Source organism: Ixodes scapularis, unplaced genomic scaffold (assembly GCF_016920785.2).
Source record: "Ixodes scapularis isolate PalLabHiFi unplaced genomic scaffold, ASM1692078v2 PGA_scaffold8__174_contigs__length_109621045, whole genome shotgun sequence".
NCBI classification, from domain to species: Eukaryota; Metazoa; Arthropoda; class Arachnida; order Ixodida; family Ixodidae; genus Ixodes; species Ixodes scapularis.
In genome coordinates, this window is record NW_024609883.1 from 106,792,503 (window position 1) to 106,819,529 (window position 27,027).

At 45.0% G+C, this 27,027-nt stretch overlaps 1 protein-coding gene across 1 annotated transcript in view; it reads right to left on the minus strand.

The window, feature by feature from the left end:
* Positions 1-27,027, minus strand: part of LOC8032775 (muscle calcium channel subunit alpha-1) — an 83,607-nt gene that overhangs the window by 23,878 nt on the left and 32,702 nt on the right. The window contains exons 17-31 of the mRNA XM_040505074.2: positions 24,829-25,081; positions 22,897-23,026; positions 21,246-21,305; positions 21,008-21,114; positions 20,157-20,244; positions 19,700-19,807; positions 19,331-19,383; positions 16,027-16,173; positions 14,268-14,469; positions 12,392-12,550; positions 9,474-9,584; positions 7,961-8,044; positions 4,572-4,694; positions 2,084-2,149; positions 1,331-1,422 (exon numbers count right to left, since the gene is read on the minus strand). Of these exons, the coding sequence (XP_040361008.2) occupies positions 1,331-1,422; positions 2,084-2,149; positions 4,572-4,694; positions 7,961-8,044; positions 9,474-9,584; positions 12,392-12,550; positions 14,268-14,469; positions 16,027-16,173; positions 19,331-19,383; positions 19,700-19,807; positions 20,157-20,244; positions 21,008-21,114; positions 21,246-21,305; positions 22,897-23,026; positions 24,829-25,081 (1,783 nt within the window). The remainder of the gene's footprint in view (positions 1-1,330; positions 1,423-2,083; positions 2,150-4,571; positions 4,695-7,960; positions 8,045-9,473; positions 9,585-12,391; positions 12,551-14,267; positions 14,470-16,026; positions 16,174-19,330; positions 19,384-19,699; positions 19,808-20,156; positions 20,245-21,007; positions 21,115-21,245; positions 21,306-22,896; positions 23,027-24,828; positions 25,082-27,027) is intronic.

The following is a 27,027-nucleotide window of genomic DNA, read 5'->3' on the forward strand; positions in this document are numbered from 1 at the left end:
AATTGAATTGGTGTCATAAAGGGCGAGCAAATCGCGCAGCTCATGAACCTGTCTAAGAGATTTCGCTGCTCTTTTCTATACTCGTGTTCACTTCAAGAACAGCATCGCAGTAAATATGGTCCGGCAGGCCCCCACGGAACATTACTAATTTCCTCTATAATGCGTTGAATTCAGGTGGATGTAGTTGCAACTTAGATTAGGGTGTTCTTTTATCAAGATGTAAATGTTTCAAACACAATATTAACCAAATCTTGCAAGAACTACTTCGCACATTGCATGAATAATGAGCAGAACATTTTTTTTAATGTGGTGATGAGTACAGTAGATTATTCATAATTCCAAAACCGCATAAACGAAAAGAAGCAAACTTAGATACTAGGGTCAAAAAAGAGCAACACAACACCGTCTCACATGACGGTGTTATGTTGTCCTTTTTCACGTATCTAATCTTAAGGGGTTTTCTTATCACTAATATCGTTTACCAGCTCGCCTGCGCAGTAACTAAACTCCATAACCACGATCATCAAGTGGATTAGGTGACGGGGTTTTGTATACCTTTAAAAAATGTCCCGCAAATTTTTTTTTTCTTGCACTATAGTTTGTGTTATGCACCTGCGATGGAAATCATAAGCAGCTTCGAACAAACTAGGGGCGTACGAGCTGATGTCATTTTCATATATGCGCTACGGTAATAACAATACTAAAATAATTTATTAACATTTCAGAAGTGTGCCTTTCAGCTTGTTTTTGACGACGATTACCCAAAGTAAAAACCTGAAAAGGCAGCGCTCCGTCTTGTCCCATTCTTCTTCCAATCTTTGTGCTTGTGCTACTTCACCTCAGTAGGTACTGTTCTACATCCCACTTCTTTTTAAATGCGGAGCACAAGTTCGTCTGCTTCTTTTAGTAGGGGTTGTGGTGACGTCAGAACGCCGAGCTCTGATTGGTTCTGATTGAAGGACAGTGGGTAGACCTCGAGGCAGCTTGCTTTGAGGTCTACCCACTATCCTTCAATCAGTGAAGACTCGCATTAACGAGTCTCCACAAAAACCAGAAAACAACAAATACGGGCGTTGACCAAAAACAGTAACCTAAGTTTCACAACATTTTTCGGGATGCGCAGTGATTTCAGCTCGTTTAATTATGGTTAGGAAAAGGCCAAAAATGTAAAGAGGCCATTGTTTAAAGACACGTCTAGTTTGCAGCTATGGTGCAAAGGCACTGTTCTCTTAGATTATCCTGAGAAGGGCGATAATCCTGAGAAGGCATATAGCATAGAGATGTGAAAACTGATTAGGACGTGCGAAAGGCTAAGCAGAAAGGGAATTACCGGAACAATACAAGCACAGCCTGTGGAAACGTCTGGAAGTTGTTGTTCCTGTCAATGGCACTGTCGTTCTCGAGGCCGATCTTGCCGAACAACTGAAATCAAAGAGACTGTTCTTGCACACTCCCATTCATGTGTCAAAGTGTTATGAGACAGCATTGGTACGTTGTTAGGTATAAGTTGCAGACCATATATCTCCGCTGCAGTGAAAAAGAGTTCGTTTTTAACACTATCAAGCATCTTCGCAACTACACTCGCGTCTAGAGCACACGTAATTTCCGTTACTCTGGCACCATACAAACACAAGGGGCTGGAAAACACCAAATGCCAACACATGAGGCGGATATTCAGCTAATTTGGTACGTATGACAAAAAAGGTTGTTGGCAAAGGATTGGCTGCGAAAGCCTTCCTTGCTGACCGTTTGCGAGACGGAGGCATCATGCAACTTGAGCAAACCGTTCTCACCTCGTTGAATGTTCGCCTGTCGGTTCAAAGTAACGGAAATAGGCAATATGCGGACCTGTACATGTAGCTGGTTCCGTACCTTTAAAGCTACGGTGTGTTTGCGCTACGAAAAAGACTATCCTCTCTTTGACGCAAGCCTTTGTGTTCGCCTACGGAGTTGAGCCTCGCTAAAGTGAGAAGAAGAACATTGATTGTTATATGCTGGGCAACTTTCCTATATGTTTAAAAGTAAATATTACAACGTGACTTGAGCATAAAAAATATTGTGAGATAGTGACGGAGATCCCCACCTGCATCCCAATGACTGCGTAGATGAAGAAGAGCATCACAATTAGCAGGGCGACGTAAGGGAGGGCCTGGAAAGAACAGCAGGATGAGCACTCAAGACCGAACCTCAAGCGAGCCTCAATACTGGCCGTTCGAAAACTCCACCCGTAGCCCGTCACTCACTGAATCGGATTAACGTAGCGATGCAGGCGAGTTGGTTATGCATGATGAAAAGTAGTGAAAGCACACAATAAAGACGAATACGAAGACGGAGAGGCAAACGGGACAAGTTTTATTGGACAACAGAAACAGCAAAATCCACAAATATTACAGAAATGTGACAAGTCAGCAATGACTCGGCCACCTCACGAGTCAATAAAATCCACTTCTTTTCTGTGAAGAAAAAGTGAGGGCTGACTGATACACTAATCAGGACGTTCCTTCTTTATCATGTATGCTTCCAGTACCTCTCTCGCCACTTTTTCTTTACCTCTCCCAACGATTGTAGTGCCTTGAAAGTTGGGAATGCAACGTCAATCTCTGCAATGTATCTGTAAATGTGCTGCTGTTGTTGAACACAGCGATATATCATGTTCACGCAACCGTTCGTTCAAACACCTCGCGGTCTGGCCTATGTAAACCTTGCCGCAGCCCAATGGGATTTTATATATCCGAGGCCTATAATGTGTTTAGACCCACGTGAACACTCTGCACAGTGGCATTGAGCATAGCGTTTCACCGTGACCTCGCTCACTGCATGCCACAGCGCGGACGGCATTTTCACGTCGTAACAGTGTCACCCCCGTCATTCGCCACACTCCCTCTGCAGATTGCGGCGCTTTCCCAAATGCTTCTCGGGAAAGCAATTGCTCCAGACACCTTAAAGTGTTGCTATCATTTTTATCCGGTAGCGCGGTTGTGCTACGTGTTCAAGACACAGGAAGCCTTCGATATGGAAACGACGGCTGCGAGGAATTCAAAGTTTAAGCATCAGGCGACCGGTCGTCGCTACAGTCAACGGTAGTCAAAGGAACGCAGAGCTTAATGGAGCGCAAGTCGTCTGCTTCTTGCGAAAGAGTTGCGGTAACGTCAGTAAGTGATTGACTCCGATTGAAAGACCTCCAAGCAAGCTGCCTTGAGGTCTACCCATCTTTCAAGCAGAGCCGATCAGAGCTCGCCGTCTTTCTGGCGTCACCACAACCCCTACAAAAAAGAAGCAGACGAACTTGCGATCCGCATTCACGCGTTTTGTTTCGTTATTCGGGGCTTTGTGAAGCGATCACGAATGCGCAGGAGTCGCCAACACCTGCATTTTTTACGCTTTTATTCTCTATGGCAGGCACCAGCGAGGTTCATTAAAACGTGCCTGGAACATATGTATATACCAGGGGTGGCCAGGCTGACCTGGCCTAAGGGTCACAGTCAAAACCACGAAACTTCCAAGAGCCGCGGGGGCGGGGGGGGGGGGGGGGGGGGCAAACTTTTGTTCAGAGTAATAAACGAAACTTGAACTACTTTCAATACATCCGAGTCAAAAGCAGTTCAACTCTACGTAAGGTAGTAGTAGCACAAGACGACCGATCCACAACCTGTCTTTCGATTTAAACGTGTTCCATTTCTCTTTTTGGGGAAGTACTCGGGAGGCGGCGAAGTGGCGAAGTGTGTGTGTGTGTGTGTGTGGGGGGGGGGGGGGGGAGGGGGAGGTAGAGGAGGGAGCCGCGAGCTGCACCTTGACACGCAAAGAGCCGCATGCGGCTCGCGAGCCGCAGCTTGGCCACCCCTGGTATATACGTATAGAGGGTGTTCAAATTTAATTTTAACAAAGTTGCAAAAAAGAAAAAAGAAAACAGTGGAAGTTAGATGCATGCGGTTTGTGCAGTTGAGTTTAACGATCAGGGGTTGACGGCCGGCAAACGCCGATGAAAATGTTATCAGGACGAGAATAATCCCTGGGGAAGGTAATATTCTCGTCATTCTGCTTTTTTTGACCATTTTTTTTTGTAATTTTTGCCCAGCTCGCATTAGTCTTCCTTTCGGAACATTATTTTTTTTAATTCACAGGGTCTCTTAAGTTATCCCTAAGACGACTTGTAGGCGAAAGCCCAAGCGCCGATGCATTAAAGACTCTGAATGTGCTGAGTCATCCTTCTTAATGCGCTGAGTCATCCTTCTCAATGTGTTGAGTCACCCTTCTCAATGTGCTGAGTCATAATCTTAATTCGCTTAGTCATCCTTCTTAATTTCATTGCCTCTAATTGGCCTGAGTGGTCACGTAAACGTTTTTGTATCTTTCGTTTTGCCGACGTGTTTTCACTCGAGGACTTTGAAGGTCGACTGAACGGTGAGACATATAAGACTTTCGCCTGAATAAATACGTTGGAATTTAAATTAAACTAAATATATGTTACGTATACTAATCCGCCTAAGTATTATGATGCGCTGATAGCCGAATTTCGGGCTGCAAGTAGACCTATAGAGGAAGAGCTGGCGTGGTAAAGACAGGTCCCTCACCTGGAAGGACTTGATGAAGGTCCAGAGGAGGGTGCGGATGCCCTCGCCCTTGCTCAGGAGCTTGACGAGGCGCATCACGCGGAACAGACGGAAGAAGTTGATGCTTATGATGTTGGTTCCGGGCTGGCGGGGCAATGACACGCGGCAAAGAACGCAGCATTAGACCCGCCTCCCCCACCACAGTTCCACTCGGAGCATCCCCAACGACTGTTCCACACAGCGCGTCCGTGGGATATGCCGTACGCCATGTCAAAGAGTGGCCAAGGACAGAGTCAGACACCTCACTAAAAAAGTAACTAAAATACCTTACTCGCTGGTCACTCAAAAATTAATTGTGCGTCTTTAGTATTGCTTAGCCGTTTAACGCGTTCATGCGCATTATTTCTATTTTCTTGCCGGTGTTGCATTTTTTTTCTTGCCCTGAAAGTCACCGGCGCAATCTAAGGGGTAATTTTTCTGCAGAAGCAATAAAATACCGTTACTTGTTTCTATATATATATAGAGAGAGGGAGAGAGTGACGAATGTTGACAAATGCTTCCGTTGATATATGGGCAAAAGTAATGTGCGCAGACAGAGCAGCCGTAGGATGATAAAATAGAATTCTAATTTAATATATATATATATATATATATATATATTAAGTTGCCTGGTTAGGGAATTGTATCAGGGCGGATACAATATTTGATGATACAAAATAAAACATGAAATAACGCGCTTATTACACACAAAAAGATCGTATCGAAGCAAAAAAAAAAATATTTTAAAAATAATAGCAATAGTGTTTTAACCAGTTAGAAGTAATGCGTTTCTTTTAACGCCTTACGTACAAGTCTGTAATATAGCCATATTATATACAGAGTGTTAGCGTTTAATTCGAACAGACTAATTTTTGAAAAGCCGCAAACGGTACACTAGTGCGGTCTGTGCGAGTGAGTTATACGGCAAGGGCGACAGAGTACATGTGGTTAAGTGCCACAAGAAGTCAAATGATTAAGTAACATTTGTTCATACAATTTTTAATTAGATAAACTAAAGATATAGTTCCAGTTAAAAACTGAATGAGAGACATCTCAACAACTAAATATGTCAGATTTAGAAGGATTTGGAGCATGTGGTAATCGCGAGGGTGCCCTATAGATGTTCCACACGTGCAACAGGCTGGCTGTCTGAAGACACGATTGATAACCTTTTCATCCGCCTTATCACATGCTCCAAATATTTCCAAAATTTGTTTAGTGGTTTTAAATCACGTTCATAAAGTTTCTAATTGGAACTATATGTTTATTGTCACTAATTAAGAAGTTCATTTACAATTTTAGTCAATCGTTCGTCTTATTGAAACGATTAACCTCTAGCATTAGTCCCCCTGGCCGAATAACTCTCTTCCACAAACCGCAAAACTCCACCTTTCATGGCTTTTTTTTTTAAATAAATTTGTTCGAAATAAAATCACACACCCTCTATGGTTATATATGTCCTTCTTTTTCCAGTTCTTGATTTGACCGTACATAGAACTTCTGCACAGGACGTCACAGGGAAGACTTTGCGTGGTTGCCAATTTCGCGCCTGTCGGCAGCCATGGCACACTATACTATTTGTTCTACCAAATCGAACGCATGCTGGCAAAAATAAAGTTGAATACAAGCAAACAGAACAGCATTCGCATCTTATCCTCGCGTTCATCCGGGCTCTGACTGAGTCGTCCGTCATTCTTCGATGACCAGCGTGCATCGGACAACATGCATTAAACATCCAGCGCTCTACTGCAAGTCAGACGCTTTCAATCAAGATATCTCCAACTTGTCGAGATAACACCCGCCACTGAAAGGTACACATGCGTAGACTATGTTCTTTAGCGGGACTTTCGAGAAAATAAATCACATGCAGTTCTCCCCCCACTCCCTTTTTTGTTTTGTTTTGTTGTAATTACGTTTTAGCAAGAACCCAGTCTCGTGCTGACCCGGGCACGGATTTCAAAAGGTGGACACATATCGAGATAATAAACTGAGCCAGTGACAAACGTTTCTGACATCATGGTTTTTCCTATGCTCAGTTCCACGCGGTCATTAAGATTCACACCACTAAATTATACCGTAATGATGTTTTTCGAACCATCGGTCTCGATATCGGTGCGGAGAAGGAGCGCTACCTTTCATTAATTCTTACGGTTGTTTCACTTAACTGCATTATACAGATATATGATCAATAAAAAGGCGCCGTGTAACATATATGGGCCAAGCAGAAACACTTATACGCTATACCAAAATGTTTCCACAAGGTAATTAGCCACTCCCGTAAGAGTATATTTTGATGCGTGATGATTTCGATTTCTCATTACAGGTTACAAGGACCAGTGCTTTACACGTGCCATGTGACTTCACGCTCCGTGCACGTTTTCGCCCAACCGGAAAGTGCACGTGACACGCTCCGAGTTATGAACTGGCTCCGATGACTCGTAGCGTCCACTGCCGTACATACATTGCAAGGGCAAAGGGAGTACAGACGTCTGCAAGCAGCCAGGCTTCAAAAACTACGCTGGCCACCGTAGGGCAGCAGTCTGGCAACTGCGGACTCGCCTTAGCGGAGCTTTGTCCATGGGACTATCTACACAAGCGAGCAGGAAGATGGCGGCGCCCAGAGGCAGTACTTGCAAACGCCGGAGTCTGTCTTTCCAATCGTGGGCTCCTTTTGAAATCCGTGACCAGGAGGTTAGTTCCGCCTCCAAGAAGTCCCGAGGCCGGGCCTCGCCGTCCGCCGCGTACCGCTGACACGCGAGCGCTGTTAACAGCCTTGAAGCCACCGCGGAAAACATTCCAAGAAAATGGTTTGTGACTTTTATTCCGACCATAAAACTACCAAAAAGAAATGGAAAACATTTTTTTTCTTACGATCGTGTTTCTTTTTTAGTTTCTTAAGACTATCCTTTTTCAAAGCGCAGGTGGCATAGCCTTCTTCACAATTATCTCAACATACGCGAAGGAAAAAAAAAATCCTTTCTTTTAAAATTTAACGTACGATGTCGTTTCTCCGACCACATCCCGTGGTTTAGCCAGATGAGAGTTCAGTCACCTTGCTCTTTTATGGTCGGTTAGTCAAGAAAAGATCACAAACCGTTTTATCAAGATTATCGCAAAAGCAAAGCGAAGCGTGTTGAATTTGGATTCGGTGACTTCCCCGTGGCGTTCAATGGGCACTTCGAAGCTTGGGGCCGCTGGTTCCACTCCAGCCTGACAACCATTATGCCCGATTGGAAGGGTTAAGTCGCCACAACCCAATATAATCCAGTTCAATCCACAAAGCAAACCGGCGGACGGAGCCTCGCCATATTCCCTATTGCGAAACGCGTCGGGACTCCTTGGAGGGCGGCGCGGAGAGGGACATCGCTCACGTTTACTTCGGAGTAGACAATGTCGATGAAGCTTCCAAGGACGATGATGAAGTCGAACACGTTCCAGGCATCCCCGAAATAGTTCTGCGCAAAAAAGGAACACGCCGATATTTTGTTTTCATCTTCACAGCGACAGGCAACCCGTTCATGTATATTTTTACAATTCTACGTCCTCTTGGTGCAGTTATCTTTGTGCTGGTGGGTCTAGATCGGCTGATAGTCAAGCTTTGCTAAGGCCTATCCAAGGTGTCTAGACTGACAGTCAAACAAATCATTTTGCTACCGATAGTGACCAGACCAGCTTTTGAAGCGCGACAGCTTTCAAAGTCTGGCCAACGTGGGTTAAAAACGCTTTGGGTCATCAGTCTGGTAACTGTGAGCACGCCTTAGAACGACGTGCTAGATAAGGCAAGCTACTGCCCTTTATACAGGGTGCACCTGTTAATATCCATCCGTCTATCCATCCATCCACCCAACCTTGACTACCAGCCGGTCTGTACACACCAAAGCAAGATGGTGGCGTCCAAAGGCTGTATTTGGAAACGACTACAGGAGCGGGATGCCTGTCGATATCCCTAAACGGGGATATCGAAATTTCTGGTTTTGGCGTATCCACATATGCACAAATACATGCACGGGTGGGAGAAGCACCATATCTATGGTGGCAAAGGGGGCCGCTGTCGACGGGGAAGAAAACATCGAAGATAAATATTATAAAAATACTCATGCTACATATAACCTTTTTTTATATATTTTTACTCAAATGAACGCCGAATGAGAGAATATTCACTAAAGGCTCATCGAATGTTTCGCCTAAAAATGATTGTGGGCTCAACTAAATCCCGATTCCTCGTCCTCTTCTCGATTTCTTGCCCTTTCCACGATCTTAATGATAAGAACGCGACAATTCAAAATTCGTTGTATTATGGACGAGATGGCCTTGAAAAGGTGCAATGTTTCGCTCTCTTAGCTCCAGATGCTTGGTATTACAACTGAAGGAATGTCATCTTGAACATTGCAGTCCCTCACATGGTCACGAATTGCTGGAGGCCAATGTACGTTTGCTCAAGTTTGATTTTCACTTTGAAAGCAGGTAGATAAAGAAGTCCTTATCAACATTCTATTCCGAAAACGAGGTACATACAGACTGTTCGCCGATTTACGATCCGCTCCCTAGCATTTATAGAACGCAACACATTTTTCAATAGATTAGGCACCCTTTAAGTACAAAACGAGCGTGTTGGTAACAGTAATTAAACACGAGGAAGATACATAGAAAGGAAGTCTTCGTTGTCCGTCCCCCCCTTCTATGTATCTTCCTCATGTTTAGGCACCCTTCGTGCGCATTTTCCATCATACCACGGAGCAAGCGTTCACAACATAGCTACATAGTCGTCGAGGTCATACTCAGGTTGTAATTACATCTTTTGAGCCAGTTCGCGGTTAGAATCACATTGAACACTTTTAAGGACACCATTTTCGGGTAATAAAAACATCTAAGGGGCGGTTTTACCTTGAACCTGAAGGCCACAATCTTGAGGACAAACTCAAGCGCAAAAACCGCTGTGAAAATCATGTTCATGATGTCCAGGGCGTACGTGTAGGTGTCCGATTGACCGTAGAACTGCGGAAAGGGCAAAGCATACAAAACAGGTGTATAATCACTGCGTATATGGTATTTCCAGTGTTGTAAACGTTAGGAAAAAAAAAAAAACACGAAATACATTACTTGTTATCTAAAAAAATTTTTTTTTTTTTTCAGTTTTTTATTTTGGTGAAGAAGGAAGACCAGTGAAGCTGTACGCTCGTCCCATGTGTTTTTCTTCTTCGTCCTCGTATGTTTTGCGCGCTGTTTCCTGCGATGAATTCCTACCAACTCGCCCAACTATCCATTCTTCTATGACAGCTGGAAAAGTTGCCGCCATCTATGAGGACGACGGCAACCAGACCGGTTGTCTGGTTGCCGCCGTCGCTCATAGATGGCGGTAGCCGTCCAGAGTTTTGTGTCGACATTTGTTTGGTACCGGACACGAAACTGGGGAAACTAGCCCTCAACAGCTCCGCTGTAAACAAAGAAAAGAAACAGCTACACGTTACCGGCCTACGTTAGACCAAAATAAAAAAAGAACGACTTATACCCTCGTTACACTAGCAAACTTAACTCCAGTTACGCCAAGCCACAGTTAACGCACAATACTTGCGGACAACATTCCGCGTCTATGCAGTCAAAGCTATGGGCGCACGTTCGCTTGGGCATCTTGAGCACCCATCAAAGCAGTGCACTCGAGCTCTCTTCACATTTTTTGATATAGCTGTCCGAGAGTATAGTGCGGTAACTGTGGTGCCGCGTAGCAGCAGTTAAGGTTGAGGTGACCGTGGTTAAGGGTGCCCGCGTGACAGGGATATTACCTGCACCGATTAAACGTAACGCAAGTTTACTTTTTTATTGAAGAATTAAAACGTTTTATTGTTTCGACTGGGCCTGGGCGTTGTGGTTTTGGAAAATGCGCGTGTTTACGTGGGGAACAGAGAGGCACCATTTTGAAGGGATGGGGGATGAGTGCGAAAACTCGTATGATTTGGCGCCCAGAAACACGGAAAAGGTTACAGTGTAATTTTTATGAAGTCTTGGGTAGAAGATGTTACCCGTTACTCGAAATAAGTAGCATAAGTACGTTATTTGTTGCTGCTTTGAAAAAGTAACGAGTACGTTACGTTACTGAAAACAAAAAGGACTGCGATCGGTAACGCTGTTAATCGTAACGCATTCTCCAGCAGTGGTGGCTGGTTACAGAAGCCTTCCTGACATCAGAAGAAACATAGGAGAGGTTGAACTCTGGTAATCATCTGTCTTTCAAGTCACAATTTAGTTTTTCTGCACCTTTTTCGCTCATTTTGTACGTATTGCAGGCCAAGCGACCTCCATGTTATGTTAGGCTCAGAGGTGCCTTTCTCATATAGATCAAAACATGTGGAAAAAAAAGGCACTTGTGACATATGTGGAGGTCCTCAGACATTTTCTTAATCTGTTCCTGACGGCTCGTAACCTTTTTGAGAACATGTAGCTTATAAAGTAAAATTCATTGCGACCACTTTAAATTTGTTTCCATCCGAACAAATAAAAAAAAGCGCTAGACTCGATAATTTAAAGGGTAACAAAAGTGCGTTCATATTATCATAAGTACAATTATAGTGGGGAAAAAAGGAAATGAAGGGTTAACAGACTTCCTAACTTTTGGTTTTATCCGTGCGATAACGTATTAACAGCTCAACTTCGCTATTGTACTCTTATTTTAGTTATTATAAACGCGGTGTAAATTATATCCGACAGCTGATTCTTAGCATGCCCTAGCCATGTAATGCACACAAAGCAACAACGAATAGTTTGACAGAGACGTTCACATGAGTAAATAGTTTTAAATTCCTTTACAATAACAAGAGAAAAAAAAGAAAAGTGGTTTTGTTTTTGGAACAGTCTAAAGACCCGTTCACAACTTGCGTTTGCTTACGACCGATTTCTTCTAATCGCTTCCGACGAGAGAACACACTTGCGAGCTGGCGCCATCTATGAGGTGAACTTGAATCTGCGTTTCACTAGAGCGAAGTTTTTTGCGGTTTTTGCGAGATCCAACGTGGGTGCGGTCTGTGAGCAATGATTCTTTATAACATTGTTCAAAACATTTTCCAGCCAAGAAGAAAAGAATAATGCGAAAAAAATATACGGCAATGCCAAGCGCTAACCGCTATCCGATAGATGGCGCCAATTTGTTGTCGTGTCCAGAGCCGTATATTGGGAGAGTTTGGCCAGTGGGTGTGGCGGCGAAGGCGCCGGAGAGGAGAAAAGTAAATGAAAGGGAGGAGAGCGCCGAAGGAGCGAGAGAGAAAGAAGGGAGCAGAGAGGAGACGACCGCCATTTTTGAGCAACGCTGTCGGAGACTGGTCGGAGAAGAGCACTGCTGAGGCTACGCGTCGTCTGCTACGGGCCGACTTCTTTTTCGCCTGAATAAAAGTTTGTGGCCATACAGCGAAAAATTTTCATATATTAGCTTTTTAACCCACCGAGGAATAACAGAATGTAATTTTCTTGCCAGAGCCAGCGATATAAAAGGCAATAATCGAGATTTAAATGCCGATCCCACGCATTCCGTCGGGTAAATGATCGAAGATGGCGGCCCTCCCCGCTCAGCTGGGAGCAGCCGGGAGTTCACGCGCATGCGCTCATGCCTCTCGCTCTGCGCCGCGTGCTGACTGGCTCACTCGGGAGGAGGGCGTTACGGCGGCGAGATCATAGACTGACCAAACTCTCCCCATATACGGCTCTGGTCTTGTCGTAAGTGATATTAAGGGGTCTAAGGCTCACGGTCCTACAAGCAGCCGTGAGTGTGCAAACTAGCATCGAAAGAAAGAAAGAAAGTGAGGGTGCTTGCTTACCTTCATGGCAAGGGTGAGGGTGTTGGTCATGATGAGGACAAAAAGGGCGTATTCAAAATACTGAGAGGTGACGAACCACCACATCTTGTACTGGTACCGAGCCTTGGGGATGTAGCGGCGCACGGGCTTCGCTTTCAGGGCAAACTCAATGCAGTTCCTCTGCAAGCCAACATTCGGGACTCAGAGCGAATCCAGGGAGCATCCAAACTACAGTCTCAAGCGACGCAGGTAGTCGTTCTCCTTGTCACGCCGCGCTCCAGATTTCTCGCATGTGAAGTGCGTGACGCAGTTAGCCAGAATGTGGGGTTATCGGTGCTGATTCCACTCTGTTTTATTTTACGTCCTACCTCAACCAACGCTACGATCTGATGGAGCAACCAAGCCGCGCCAAAAGTGCATCGTCATGGTGCTCGTTTATTTTGAACGTGTGCTATCATCGATTCCACCGATCACGCACAGTGAAGATGGCGTGATTCCGCCTTTTTTTGTGCCTCATAGCATATTCAGAAACAGAACCAATCGCTTTGACGATGCAATTTTGGGGCTGCAAGGTTAGCACGATTGGATTGTAGCCTTGGCTGATGGCGGACTTGAAATGAGACGGAGCGTAGTAATGGCATATTCGGCTGGTCGTTTTTCAGCGCTCCAATCCTCCAAATCGGATCGGGGAGATACGGGAGCGCCTCCAACTTCCGAGCTAGACGAACAGCGCGCCGGCCGAATGCTCGGCCGCTTTTCCGAGCGGCCCGAGCCCCCGAGCGCTGGCACGGAACCGGATACCGAGGGCAACTTCCGCGACCGCACCACTGCCAACCTACCGCCCGATACGAAGGATTTAGCCAATACCATTCATCCACCCAGCGGCCCCGCCGCATGACCGCTTGCCCGCACGAAAAATGGCAGCCTTCAATGCGGACGCTGACTTTCGCTGCGGTCCGGTGCCCCGTCAAGCGTCGAGCACCTCGTGAACTCAGTGCACGGCACAGCGGGATCTGTGCATATCCAAAGGCGGTGGGGCCCCTCCGCTGTATCGGCAGCTTTCTCTTTTAACTCAACAGTGGAAGTGGTTGGAGTCACGTGACCGGCAGTCATCTGGCACGCGCTCGCCACCACTCCTACTTCGAAGTCAGAGCGCCTCACTTGTCCTGCTACGAGTCAGAGGAAGGCGCGATCCAAAAATCTGAGAGCACCATCAAAGAACCTGTGCTTGTCCTGTGCTTGTCCTCTGTGTTTTATTCTTTCAATTTTATGTATTCATGTTCAACCCGCTCGCCTTCACCAGACCATCAAAGAACCTGCTGAATATACTTAGTGCGCCCGACTTCGACCACCGAGGGCATCGGCTTTTCAGAGTGCTCCAAGAGACTGGAAATTGACCCGTCGAATATACCGTAAGTATGTCACTGCGGAAATCTGCTTAAAGGAACCTCGTCCGGATCATGCTCGTTCACACACTTGCGTTTGACTACGATCAACTGAAACAACGCCTGCTTTTAAGCCTGTTCTGACGGCTTAGAACCGGCTGCATTGCTTCGCAGCTGCACGTAAGCCGTCACAACAGGCTTAGAAACCGGTTTTCTCTCATTCGTTCGTACTCAAACTCAAATGTGTGAACGGGCCTTTACTCAAGTTTCAGCTCCCTTTCAACGAAGTGGCTTCACGAAATATCGAAGTCCCGCCAGCGCCGTCAGGTCTAGCTCCTTAGTGGGGTTCACTCTTATCATCAACATCGTCATTATTTATTTTTCTTAAAATCCTACAATATTAAGGCCGCCTTTGGAAGTCACCAAACAATGTAATCGCTTATGACGTAGGCAGAGATGCAATATAGCTCTAAGCAAAGACAACTTCCGCACAAAGCAGGCATGGCACTGACCTGGTTCTTGTCCAGCTCGCAGTTCTTGTACTCCTGCTCTCCCTCGTTTTGGAACGTGACAATGACAAAGCCCACGAAGATGTTAACCATGAAGAAAGCGATGATGATGATGTACACAATAAAGAAGACCGCCACGAGGGGTCGGTAGTTGTGCATGGGCCCGTGGTCTTCCGCATTGGAGTCGATGGCCACGTACAAGAGGCTGCACCGAGCAAACAAAGAAGCATGCAGTGACACGTTTTTTTAACACGCGCAAAGGCTGCTTTTTAGTGCACACACTCGTCCTCGCTATTCTAGAAAACAGTTGCGTGAACCTATTAAGCCGCGGTAACACAGCTAATACATCATACAAAAGACGGTCGGCAGTCATTGTATGACGCACGTTTCTTCCTTGTACAATGGTCTTGTCACTTTGGTCATACAAAAGCTGTTTGCAGATATGTTTAAAGGATATATGGGAGCAAACACGCTCCAAACATGCTTGAGGTGCGTCCGCGGATACTTCTATAATCATGTCTGTACCGATTACCGTGTCTTATGTTCGATGTATGAGCAGAGGAACTACGGCTTTTAGAAAACTCAAGGTTTAGGTCGACAGACGTGAGTGACAATGGCGGGCAGTGAGCAACTAGCGACACCTTACTTGTTGCGAGCGAAATCTGCACCGGTGGTACCGTTCCGACTTCGTCCTTCTCGTGCAGGTACACGTCCACTATAAGGACCACTTTGCTCACGGTACACAACTCCGGTGCTGCCTTGAAAGGATGCACCCCGTGAAATTGCCTCCCGGCCCGTCGACCAGCCGCGGTGCGGTTCCGCACTAATTTAGACATCCAAGCTCATGTCGCGTACATAATTTGTTTTCCCATCTATCAGCGATTGGATGTGACGTTCAGTATTACGCAAATAGTTTTCTGTTTGCCAAAACGGACAGCGGTTCATGTTTTGTTTCATACAGATGTTAGCACAATTGTAATATGGATTCATGGTATGCGAAACTCGCATGTAGAGCAAAGCACATTCGTTAGCATAGCGAAGCTTCATGGAAGGCTAATGGCACAGTTCGCGGTGATAGCGACACTCGATGCCCACATTTTTTTTTAGGAAGTTCGAACCAACTGCGCCCGTGACGGCGCTTTTTTAAACAATCATACAAACTACCTGTTGTGCTCTTTGTATTTACCCTCTTTATGAGTGTCATGATGGCACGGTAGGAAAACACCGACGTCATGCCCCTTTATTGCAGTTCACTAGCAATCTGAAGTAAGATGACCGGCTACTGCGTTAGGTAGTTTGGCTACCGCCCTGCTAATATAGAGCTGCAGGCCAGTCTCCCTTAGTACTAAACTTTGCCATATTGCGGTTATGCAGGTCCTATTGCGATGACCATTATGGATTCAGGAACGTTGGCGACTTTCCACCTGAGTCCCTAAATCGGTTGCTCAGGGAGACAAGATTGAGTCCCTCCCATTTAGCGTTTCCGAAGAAAACTATAGAGGGTACTCACTGGACGCTCTATTTGAGCGCGCGGTTTATTGCGCATGCTCAGAATGAGCATGTACAGTAAACTCAGAATGAGCATGTGCAGTAAGCAGTAATATTTTTTCGACTTTTGATACCGACAATCTTGATGTTTTGGAATATACGTTGGCAAAAAAGCTGCGGAGGCTCGCAGTCAGCACGTGCTGAGCAGCCGTGGACTCAGGTATGGTCACCAGCGAATACTCCCTATGAGAGCAGACGCGCTCAGTTCCCTCACTCTGGCCATCCCTCGAAGGTGGACACGGTGAACAGCGTGAGCATGGCCTTGAGGACATCGTCAAAATGGAAGTTGTTGCGGTCCCACGAGCGTGCCTCTTCCACAGGACGCGTGATGTCTCCGCCCTGGTAGATGATGAACTTTCCCCTGCGCGAGGCAAAAGAACAGGCAGCGCGTGAGCATTCACTGCCATCTGTTATCGGAGTTATCCAAGATCCCAGGTCTGCCTTTGAGCATTTAGGAGCAGACAACTAAGCACTGAGCAACAATGGCGCCCGGCGTAGGATATTGATTACTGTATGGTACCTGGAACGGGTCTCCGATATGGTGGCGACTGGTGTGTTTACCGCGCTCAAAAAAGTGGTTCCTCGATTTCCGCCTGATGACGTCATGGAATTGTCACGTCGTTGGCCGTGATCCTGGAGGTTTTACAGCAGCGGTGGTGGATGTAGCAGAGGTCTGTTGTGCTGCAGGTGACTCTCTAGCTAAACAGTCCACAGAACCTTCGGCAGCGAAGAGTTGGGATGCCGCGACGGCAGCGACACTCGCGTTCGCTCGTGCTTTTCGCCAGCATTTCTACGACCAACCGCCAGGATCGCGATATCCGACAGCGTGACGCTCCGACTTTTATGACGACATTTGTTGCCACTACGGGACTACTTTCGATGCATGTGTGGAGGTCGGAGCGCAAGTTTGTCTGCCTCTTTTGCAGGGGTCGTGGTGACGTCAGAACCCCGAGCTCTGTTTGGTTCTGAATGAAGAATAGTGGGTAGAGTTCAAGGTAGCTTGATTTGAGCTCTATCCCCTATCCTTCAATCAGAGCCAATCAGAGCTTTGCTTCTTTTCGACGTCACCTCAACTCCCGCAAAAGAAGTAGGGGACTTGCTATCCGGATAGGACACCAAACACACATGTAGGAGACGTGTTTCAGACACCTTAATTACTGTATTAAATTATTAACTCCTCGTGAGGCTTTAGAAGGTCGTTTTCATGTGACCGAGAACGCTCTGTACGCTCGTTCCAGGGCATGTTTTGTAGAGCCAGCATGAGCTCTTAGTACTCCTATCGCTTTAGGAACACCGTCTGCTAAACCTCCCTTGTATCTGTCACTTCTTGAGAAGGAACTATTATCGTTCACACTCCGGAGCATGCTCGGGAGCATGCTCCAGAGTTTTATATTAGTCTTATTGCAATTTTATTTAATATAAATAAAATTTAAATAAATCTTTAAGGTGCAGTGTGCAGTAAACATTTAATTTTAGTCTACCTATAGCTTTGCCGTATTATAGTAGCGCGTTGCTTTTGTTATTTGAGATTCCCTTGCGTCTTTGTTTTCTGTAAATTTTATATTCAGCGAAATGGCGCTCACCTTATTCTTGACCACCGTACAGGTGGCTAGCAATACTGTTTTAAAAATCAATAAACACAATACACACTAACACGTGGCGCTAAACAACCAGAATCTTTATCTGCGCTGAGAAAGTGTTATTCTACCTAATAAAATACCTAATTTAGTGGAAGTCACAGAATTAGTCAAGTTCCTCAGACATCACGCTTCAGCATGTGCTACAGCTTAAATAAGTCCTTTCCTTCCCTCACTAGCCGAAAACTTCTGGCACATGACTCTCCAACCATTTCGTCGTTTACCCTGAGACTGGGTTTTTTTTTTTGGAAGAGCAGAAGTGACAGAAAAAACAGACAGGTCTCAAACTCAGCTGCAAGTTTATTTCAACAACTTCCTCTTATATAGTTCGTTCTCGTCGTCGTCAACCAATCACATACGACTTGTCCTCTGCACCGTGACTTTACAGGTTCCACTCTATCACAAAAGAAGCGGACACTCCCAACGTTTCCAAGTGAAAAGGTTCTAGCAGAAGAAATGCCTCACAAAGACTTCAAGCAACTCTTTTGTGTCCTCACAATAAACAGGACAACAGCCCGCAACAATATCCCACTTAAAACTGGTCACCTCCAAAATTATAGAAAACAGACGATACACACCAATACACACCACAGACAATACACACCAAAGAAGCCTTTCAGGATGACTAAAAAAAAAAAAAACACTTAAAACTGTAAAAATTGCTTGCAGCGGTTTCCTATTTGCATGGAAGGTTGACTAATGTAATTTCCCAACGATCTAATCCTAATTGTTTCTCTTACCACCCTTTTAACATCGTTGCTTTCCTTAACAACTACATCCGTTCCAGACCAATCCGTTGTGCAGTTTCTACACTCCTCCAGATGCTTAGCCAACTCCGATTTTGCTGCATTATTTTTAACATTTCTTTTGTGTTCTGTTAAACGATCTTTCAATCACCGAGAGGTTTGGCCTACATACTTAAAACCACACGCCAAAGGAACCTCATACACCACGCCTACGCTGCACGGCACTGACTTTTCCCTATGCGCCTTCTGACAGCCCCTCTGTACCGTTTCAAAAGGTGTCAATCTATCTAACCTAAAATCCGTGCTGAATACGACATCCACGCCATATTTGTTTTGCACCTGCTCTAAGATTGTGGGACACCTCGTGAAAACACGGAACCACAGCGTACCTATCCCTGATTTCTTGCGTCTTCCCCTTCTTCTCCCTGCACTGTAGGGCAATTTGCCTTTTGATGTACTCTTCCCCATATCCTGCCATTACCAGTCTCATATCCTGCCATTTAGGATTAGATCGTTGGGAAATTGCATTAGTCAACCTTCCATGCAAATAGGGAACCGCTGCAAGCAATTTTTACAGTTTTAAGTGTTTTTTTTTAGTCATCCTGAAAGGCTTCTTTGGTGTGTATTGTCTGTGGTGTGTATTGGTGTGTATTGTCTGTTTTCTATAATTTTGGAGGTGACCAGTTTTGAGTGGGATGTTGTTGTGGGCTGTTGTCCTGTTTATTGTGAGGACACAAAAGAGTTGCTTGAAGTCTTTGTGAGGCATTTCTTCTGCTAGAACCTTTTCACTTGGAAACGTTGGGAGTGTCCGCTTCTATTGTGATAGAGTGGAACCAGTAAAGTCACGGTGCAGAGGACAAGTCGTATGTGATTGGTTGATGACGACGAGAACGAACTATATAAGAGGAAGTTGTTGAAATAAACTTGTAGCTGAGTTTGAGACCTGTCTGTTTTTTCTGTTACTTCTGCTCTTCAAAAACAAAACCCAGTCTCAGGGTAAACGACGAAATGGTTGACTTCCACCAGCTAGCCTGTACTTTGACTCTTTTCTCGTTATGACTCTCCCTTTGCGTGCACCGGTTGACCCGTGTCACTGACCTAGGTAGGTAGCAAGAATTCTCAGCTCAAGACTTACCTGCAATCGGGTTGTGTCATTTTGGAAGGGTCTGAACATTTGAAGAACTTTCCCTGTAACAAATAGGACATAAGTGAGCAACAATGATCGGTCGGGTAAAACGAAGATTTTGTCCACTAAAATTACAGTTAATAAACTAGAAATTTGAAGGAATGGGAAGTCGTATAGACTAACACACTGTCTGCAAACATGTCCTCGTTTTCTGGCACCTAGCGGGGGCATCGCGCGTGCGCAGAAACGTTTACGTGCAGCGTGTGCGCATGAACTTTGCCGAAAGTAGGGCCAACATCGGAGCCGCGAGTTGGTTGGTAGATTTCGACGATTAAAGCCCGCATACTGAAAGGGGCTACGGTAGAGAAAGATCTTTACCTTGAAGAGTTGCACACCGATGACAGCGAACATGAAATTGAGCAGGAACGTCACCAACATAATATTGCCGATTGTCTTCACAGCCACTATGACGCACTGCACCACGTGCTGCAGAAAAGCGAGAGAGACGAAGAAACCAGTATGTTGAAAGGATTCAGGCCGGCGGCCTCCTCGAATTTCTCAGTTAGTGAATGCGTGAGATTCAGAAATTCGACTAGCTAGTTGAGACGACCGGTATTCTGGGCTTCGGTGGAGGACGGGAAATATACCTGTCTTTAATATTGCTCGCTTTCTAGCTTGTCCCGTGATTCAAACACGCGTGTAACTGTCTTGGAAGCGAGACAATTAGCTTTAACGATCCAGGAAAATGACTCAAGTAGTGAAGTCCCCAGAAAAGCCGATCCCCCTTTAAGAGTATCTCAGAAGAAACATTCCAAGCGCGCAGCTTTCGGCTTACCTTGAGGCCCTTCGCTCTGTTGATGGCCCTGAGTGGACGTAATACACGGCAGACACGGAGGATTTTCACCACCGAAATGGTCCCGTCTCTGCACCAAGGAACGGAGCCCATTTGCAATGTTTACAGCGGACGCGAAACAAAAGATATGCGATACCATCGAGTTAATGCAGGTTTTTAAACAAAGAACGCCAGAATGGTTAAAAAACCCACAAGGACAAAACTGTAAATGCAAGTAAAAACACTTAATAGATTACTCTCACATGCCATAGAATTATAATAAAATAAGACAAAGTCGTTCAAACGTAGAAATTAAGGATAGGATAGCCTGCGACCTCTGTCTCGTCTAGGCGTCTCGAGTGCGCAAAACATTGGTAGAAAGATTACGTCAAGGTTGTTCTATTCTCAACTCCAATAAAAATAAAATCTCCTAGCGGAAAAAGAAGCAAAGAAGGGGAGCGAGGAGCTCCCGGGAGCAAAAACTTGCGCGGCCTGGTGTCCGAATTGTGAAACGGGGAAAGGGGGATTAAATGCGCGAGGTTGGAGTTACGAATGAAATCATAGTCTTGCCATTGTGACACCCAATGTAACAGTGAAGATTAAATTACATCATCTGCAGGGAGTGTTTCAAGGCAGCGTTATCCACTTCCGTTCCCTCTTCTCCCACCCCACTTCGAACTGATCTTCTGCCGTGACACAAGGTCGAGTCTGAACATCGGCCTTTTCTTGGTAGGCGTTAATTAAAATTCCGACGCCGACATTGTTGCCAAATACGTTTGTCCTCAACGGGTCAACACCTGGAAACAACTGAGCCCTGCGATTTCATATTAGCGAGATGGAAAGCAAGCACTCACCCAAATCCAAAAGAAATGAGGGAAACGCAGACGACAAGGACGTCTAGAAGGTTGAAATAGCTCCTGCAGAAGGAGCCTTTGTGCAAAATTACTCCGTACGTGATCACCTGAAATATAGCAGGGAATAAACTGCGGGATAGTGGTTAATGCACTTAGCAGACGCACCAGAAAATGCGCTTTTATTATAATCATTTTACCATTTAATTATACCATCACTATTACACGAGTTATACATTACCTTGAGTGTGATCTCAATGGTAAAGACGGTAGTAAAGAAGTAGTCGAAGTAATTCAAGATCTGAAACAAGATAAAAATAAACATGGATGTACTCATTGCTAGACCCCAATGATTAATAAAGATGTGGGCGAAGGAGCGAGGTCAAACATTCAAGAAAGGCGGTATGTGGCAAATTATAAATCATGCTTTAATGGGATGTCTAATTTCTCGCTTGACATCTCAATGACAAGACTTAACAATTTTCTTCCAACTGTCCAGTTAGCCAGCAGTTACGTTTTGTGACTACAAGGACTATTTAGATGTTACTCTTAATCAGGGTGGCGATATGGGCTGATTGATTCATGATGACAAAAGGTCAAGCAGCGCGCTAAAAACGGGGAAAAAGTAAAATAAGTGTACTCAGGAGAAGCGCTGCTATGTATGCACTTTCTTTTTTTTTTGTTGACTGATATTGATGACACATAAGTGAGATTATCACACAAGAAAAATCACTACAAAGAGGCTTTGGTGCAGGCACTTTATATGTTATTGCAACCCAAAAAAAGAAGTAAAGCAATGGGCACGTCTGAATGTGTTAAAAAAAAGCGTGACCTTGAACTGGCAAGATTGTGCAAGATGCAGCATACGGACATTTCTGAACCAGGTTTGACTCCACCTTTACCATGTTTTAAACTAATTTTCGCAATACAAATAGTACAAAAGGGCATATCAATTTTCCGACTTTAAACAGGTCAACCTCATTACTGACTCGAAGAGGATTTTTCATAAGTGACTACGAAAACTTACTGACTCGTACTTTGCAATTATTGGACGAAGCCAGCTACCATTGAAATTAAGAACGGAAAAGAAAGTATTCATTAAAATATTCGCATGGCCCCCAGACTCATCTAGAGCAGCAGTAACATAAGCTACTAATTGTTGCGGGCTTGCCATCTTCGAGAGCAGTTGTCAGTCTTCGACTAGATTGGTATTTTATGGGCATCGGGCATCGTTATAAACTTTAAGCAAGACATGTAAAGCAAAATGAATTCCTCTCCGGGAGACAAACGAGATATGTATGTGTTCGAAGTTGAGAGAAAAAAAGTTCAAACGTAGCCTTCTAGATGCGACAGGTACTGTTTCGCTTAACTTCACAAGATTGCTCTGAAGAAACAAAGCCTTTCAGCGTAACATTTTCTTCCACTTTGGGGCTTCAAGAAGAAGCTCCCACAAATGTATTACTGGTATGAGTTCACCAGATGTGGTTTCTGTTGACTAAATTATCCCTTACAACAGGTGAGGCTTAATTGCCCTATTAGCTTAATTCTAATCTAAGTTTCAAATGGGGGTGTGTTGCCAGCATACACGTCAAGTAGAGAGCACAAACACACAGACACGCACACATACACACCATTTTGTTTTTTCTGAAAACGACAACACATCCGGTTTGCCGCATAATTGTTTATATTTTTAAGTGCGTAGCGTTGTGTAACGCTTGAGGGGCATTTGATTTTTCGAATTTTATTTATAGCCGTGCAGCACCATACTCTGGCGACATTGCATTTAACCAAAAGTGTCCCGACCTTAAAAGAGACAGTCATCGAGGCTCCCTGCGTTCAAGAACTTAACGTAGCGACCCTCGTTGTATTCAGGGGAGCCGAGGAACACGCACCTGGTTTCTGTAGGTGTTTGAGCGCAGGGGGTCTTCGGCTGCCAGCATTCCGCTGCTCACGAGGATGCAGACCAGGATGAAGTTGCCGAAGTAGCTGTGGTTGATGATCTTATGGCAAAGGATTCGTATCCTGCAACAGAAACATCGTGAAGTCTGTCGGAGGCGCTTTGATTACATTTCATAATAAATGATCATCGTCACCTTATTTTATACCTTGAGGCCCCTTACGCGTAACCTAACCATTACTTAGCAGATTTCCACGGGGGAGAATTCTCTTCTTTTGTCCCCCGGGGTGCGAATAACATGACAACACCGTGACGCCTTTGTGTGGAAGCCCGCTGACGTAGACCTTCCCCTGGGATGGGGGAGCTTTTGTTTGGACAGCACAGTCCCCATTTTGGCGGGAAATCTCTCTGCAATCAGCGGCATTTTTTTCGCGTGTGTGGCAACTTCACAGATCTTTCTCTGCAGGATACTGGCGGTGGCATCGGGATTGCCTATCTTGCTGTGGCTTGCGCGTGTCGTCCAAGGTACCCAAAGAGTCTTTGATATTTATCAATGATTGTGATAGTGATCTTTATTTTAGCTCAAGAGAGCCGCGGTGCAGCAAAAAGGCAAACCGCCATATATGTAGGGTTCTTGAGCCGCGTCTAAATAATATGCAATGGTATTTCACAGGTGAAATAAAAATGGTTATGATGGTTCAGGGTGAGGGGTTGATGTTGTGGGTGTTTTTGTTTTTGATCTTTGGTGCAGCTGGTTGTGGCGTGGTCTTGAGGGGGAACCATGGGTTCCGGACATTGGGGAATTGGTGGCCATCAATTTAGCTTACTTCGTCTCCAGTCTGGCGGGGGAATGATCCGTAGATGTGAAACCTGGGCTCATAACAGTGACCATTTTCGTGCTTGTGACAGTCAGACCGAGGGCTGAGCATTAGGCCTCGCTTCAAAGCGATTAATTTCGGTATTGCACGGTGTAAGTCCTGAAACCGGGCCGAAAACAGAACCTTAACAAATACCGAATTCTCTTATGATTAGTTTGGCGGTGGACCCCTTAGAGGATGCGAAAATCTGTGCTGATCGCTGCAGAGCCAAGGATTTCCGCCTTTTGTAGTACTTGCTCCTCAAAAAGTTCAAGCTCGTACAACTGGGTTTGGGTTTCTCTATCTTTGTGTTCTATCCACCTTTTCACCCAACATCTTGTGTTTTTTTGTTTTTTTTTTAGCAGGAAGCGGTGTGTTGTATTCTGTATTTAACAGAGCTGCTGCCATATCGCTTACCGCCATGTCACGTACGCCTTTATTTTTCCACTCTCGTCTGCGAGCACCAATCCCCGCTGTCGAGAGTGCGACCGCTAAATTCGTCTGCTAACACTGACATCCCTGTCGGCCTTCCGCCGTCCGTGTGAATGCCGGAGTAGGTGAATAGTCCCGCTGGTTCTGCCAACCGCTGGCGTCAAGCACATCCCTCCCCTATTCGAATGCCCCTTTAGAAGCAAACAAGTCCGGGTCAACTAAGCACACTTCCAGTGGGCTTAGCAAGTGGCTCAGCTAAAATTAACTCCCAGAAACTCAGTTTCTCACATGCTGAAATGTAATCAATGAGGGCACCCCGTGGTTGCAAACATTTCCAAAAAAGTATTTCACCAATTTAGATTATCTTTAAGATTTTTATTCGCCTTTTTAACACTAATACTCTCATATCCCACAATCACTTAAATTACATTAGTCTGGCCCCGAAACGTGGCTGTGCACAGCCCTCCACCATAGTGGGCGTACCGCTCCTATGGAAACCGCAACTTGCGACAAAAGAAAGATTTTGGTACGGTAAGTTTTCAAATATTGTATCGCTTCTCATTTTGTTTGTTCGGACGCCCGTAATATCCACCATAAATCACAAGATCACCAAAGAACCAGACAGGGTGGCCACCCACCTGTTGTCGTGTGAGAAGATGAAGAAGGAGCTGGCTTTGGGAATGGGGCGTATCTTGGTCTGAATGTTCAGCTCGGACATGCGGCGGGGCCGGGCAGACGCTACGGACTCTTCGTCTTCTTCGTCACTTTCCTCGGACTCCTCCTCGTCCTCGTAGTCTTCGTCGTCATCTTCGTCGTCGTCTTCGTCGTCGTCGTCATCTTCTTCGTCGTCTTCCTCGTCTTCCTCATTTTCGTCGCTTTCATCGTGGTCAGCTGGAAAAACAATACGTAGAGGGGACGATTTGAATATGGGCAGGCAGTCTTGTACTTTTAAGAGAAGGAACGAATAACATACCTTCGTTACACTATGCTAAAGGAACGACTAAAGGTTTTTAGTTCCTTACCTTCTGGAAGGAAACGTGTATGACACAATTACGCAACCTGTAGTTCTCATCTTAGTTCGAGATAGACCATCAAAATATGTGACCAAACCATGTCGGTATGACCGCAGTTCCTGGACGCGTTAATATCAAGGAACTATTGATGACGACAAGTATTGGAAGCAGCTACTGCTCATAAAAACGACACATTCGGAGTAACCAGAAAATAACGCGTTACTTTGAAGCTGAGGTACTGCCTTCTTTTTCAGTCCCAGTGACGAGTAACGTTACTACGATACCCCTTAAACGACCAGCACTACGGCCGTGTCGTCTAGGGGTATTGATAATAATAATAGGTTTATTTCCAACAAGAAAGGTACAGTGTTGGTAGGGGCTTTGGAAAAAAGCTGTGTGTACAGCTTGACTAGTTCTAAGCCCCCCTAAAGCAGCAGCTACAAGCAGCGTGCATGAAAAAAAAAAAAGAAATACACTGAGAACACTAAACAAAAAAGAGATTGAACAGTTGGCAATGAGATATATGAAACTAAAGAAAATAAACAGGCACTATAGCATAACGTCACTTGCTCATCGTTCAAGGCACTATAACAAAAAATACAATATTTAAGAGTAGACAAAAAATAGCACTGCCCCACATCGTTCAAGAAAAAACCAGAAAAATAGTCTACGTTAATTAATTGTACAATACACAAAACACAAGTACATTCCCCTTTACAAAAAATAAATAAAAATACTCAGAAAATACACACAAAGGCACCGTTCAATCGTGGCCGATTTGCCCAGAGAGTATCATGTCCCGCAAGGTACCCACCGATGACGTGTCAAGTTCTATGTTGTGCATATGAAGGTGGTTAAGGATGGTCGGTAGTGTGTATGCTATAGTATAATGGCCATAATTTGTTCTAAAAAGAGGCACTTGCCAGGGCTGCAGAATGCGCGTTTGGTACGAGTGTACTTTTTGTGTTAGATTCGCTAAATATTCAAGATGATGTACATGCATGTTTTTTTCAATCATATATTTTGCGCAAAGGCGATATCTATACAAATCAAAAATTTTAATTACACCCAGTTGAGTAAAAAGTGAATCCATTGGACATTCGAGTGGGACTTTGCAAATACTTCTTAAAATCTTTTTTTGCAAAATGAATATTTTTTTACAGTTAGTAAAAGTAGTTGTGCCCCATACTAGATGACCATAGTTTATATGGGAATAAAATAATGAATTATATATTAACAACTTTACCTTAAGGGGAAATATGTGTTTATTACGATGTATCAAGCCAACAATGCTGGACAATTTGTATATAATGTAGTTAACGTGATCATCCCATGACATTGTCTCTGCGTAGTACGCACTAAATACGGCAGGCTAGCGGACGTTTTGCTCTTGCGACACCGCTTCACTTAAGAACAAAACGTATAGGGCCAAATTTGAAGACACAGATAGAATGTGTCCAATATGTAAGAAGGAGACGAAGACAGTTGAGCATGGAGATTCTAAAATGTAAGGAGGTTAGTCCTGCCCTTCTCGAAGGCGCGACACCGAGGGCCACCGGTGGCCCTCGGTTTTGCTGGAGATTATGTAAGGGTGGATTATAGGAGAGTAGAAGCAACGAAGAGGAGGTTGGAGTGCTGGGGCAAATTATCTAGGGAAAATTGAATGATGCACAACTAAATAGCACAGCTGGGGACAGGCGGGACAGAGAGAAATTGGCTCCGGCTGAAAGTCTCAACCCAGTCTAACACCAGTGGGTCTGGTGTTAGTTGACGAAAAGGATTTTTTTTTTTGCCCGATCGTTCGAAGGTCTGCCTGGTAATCAC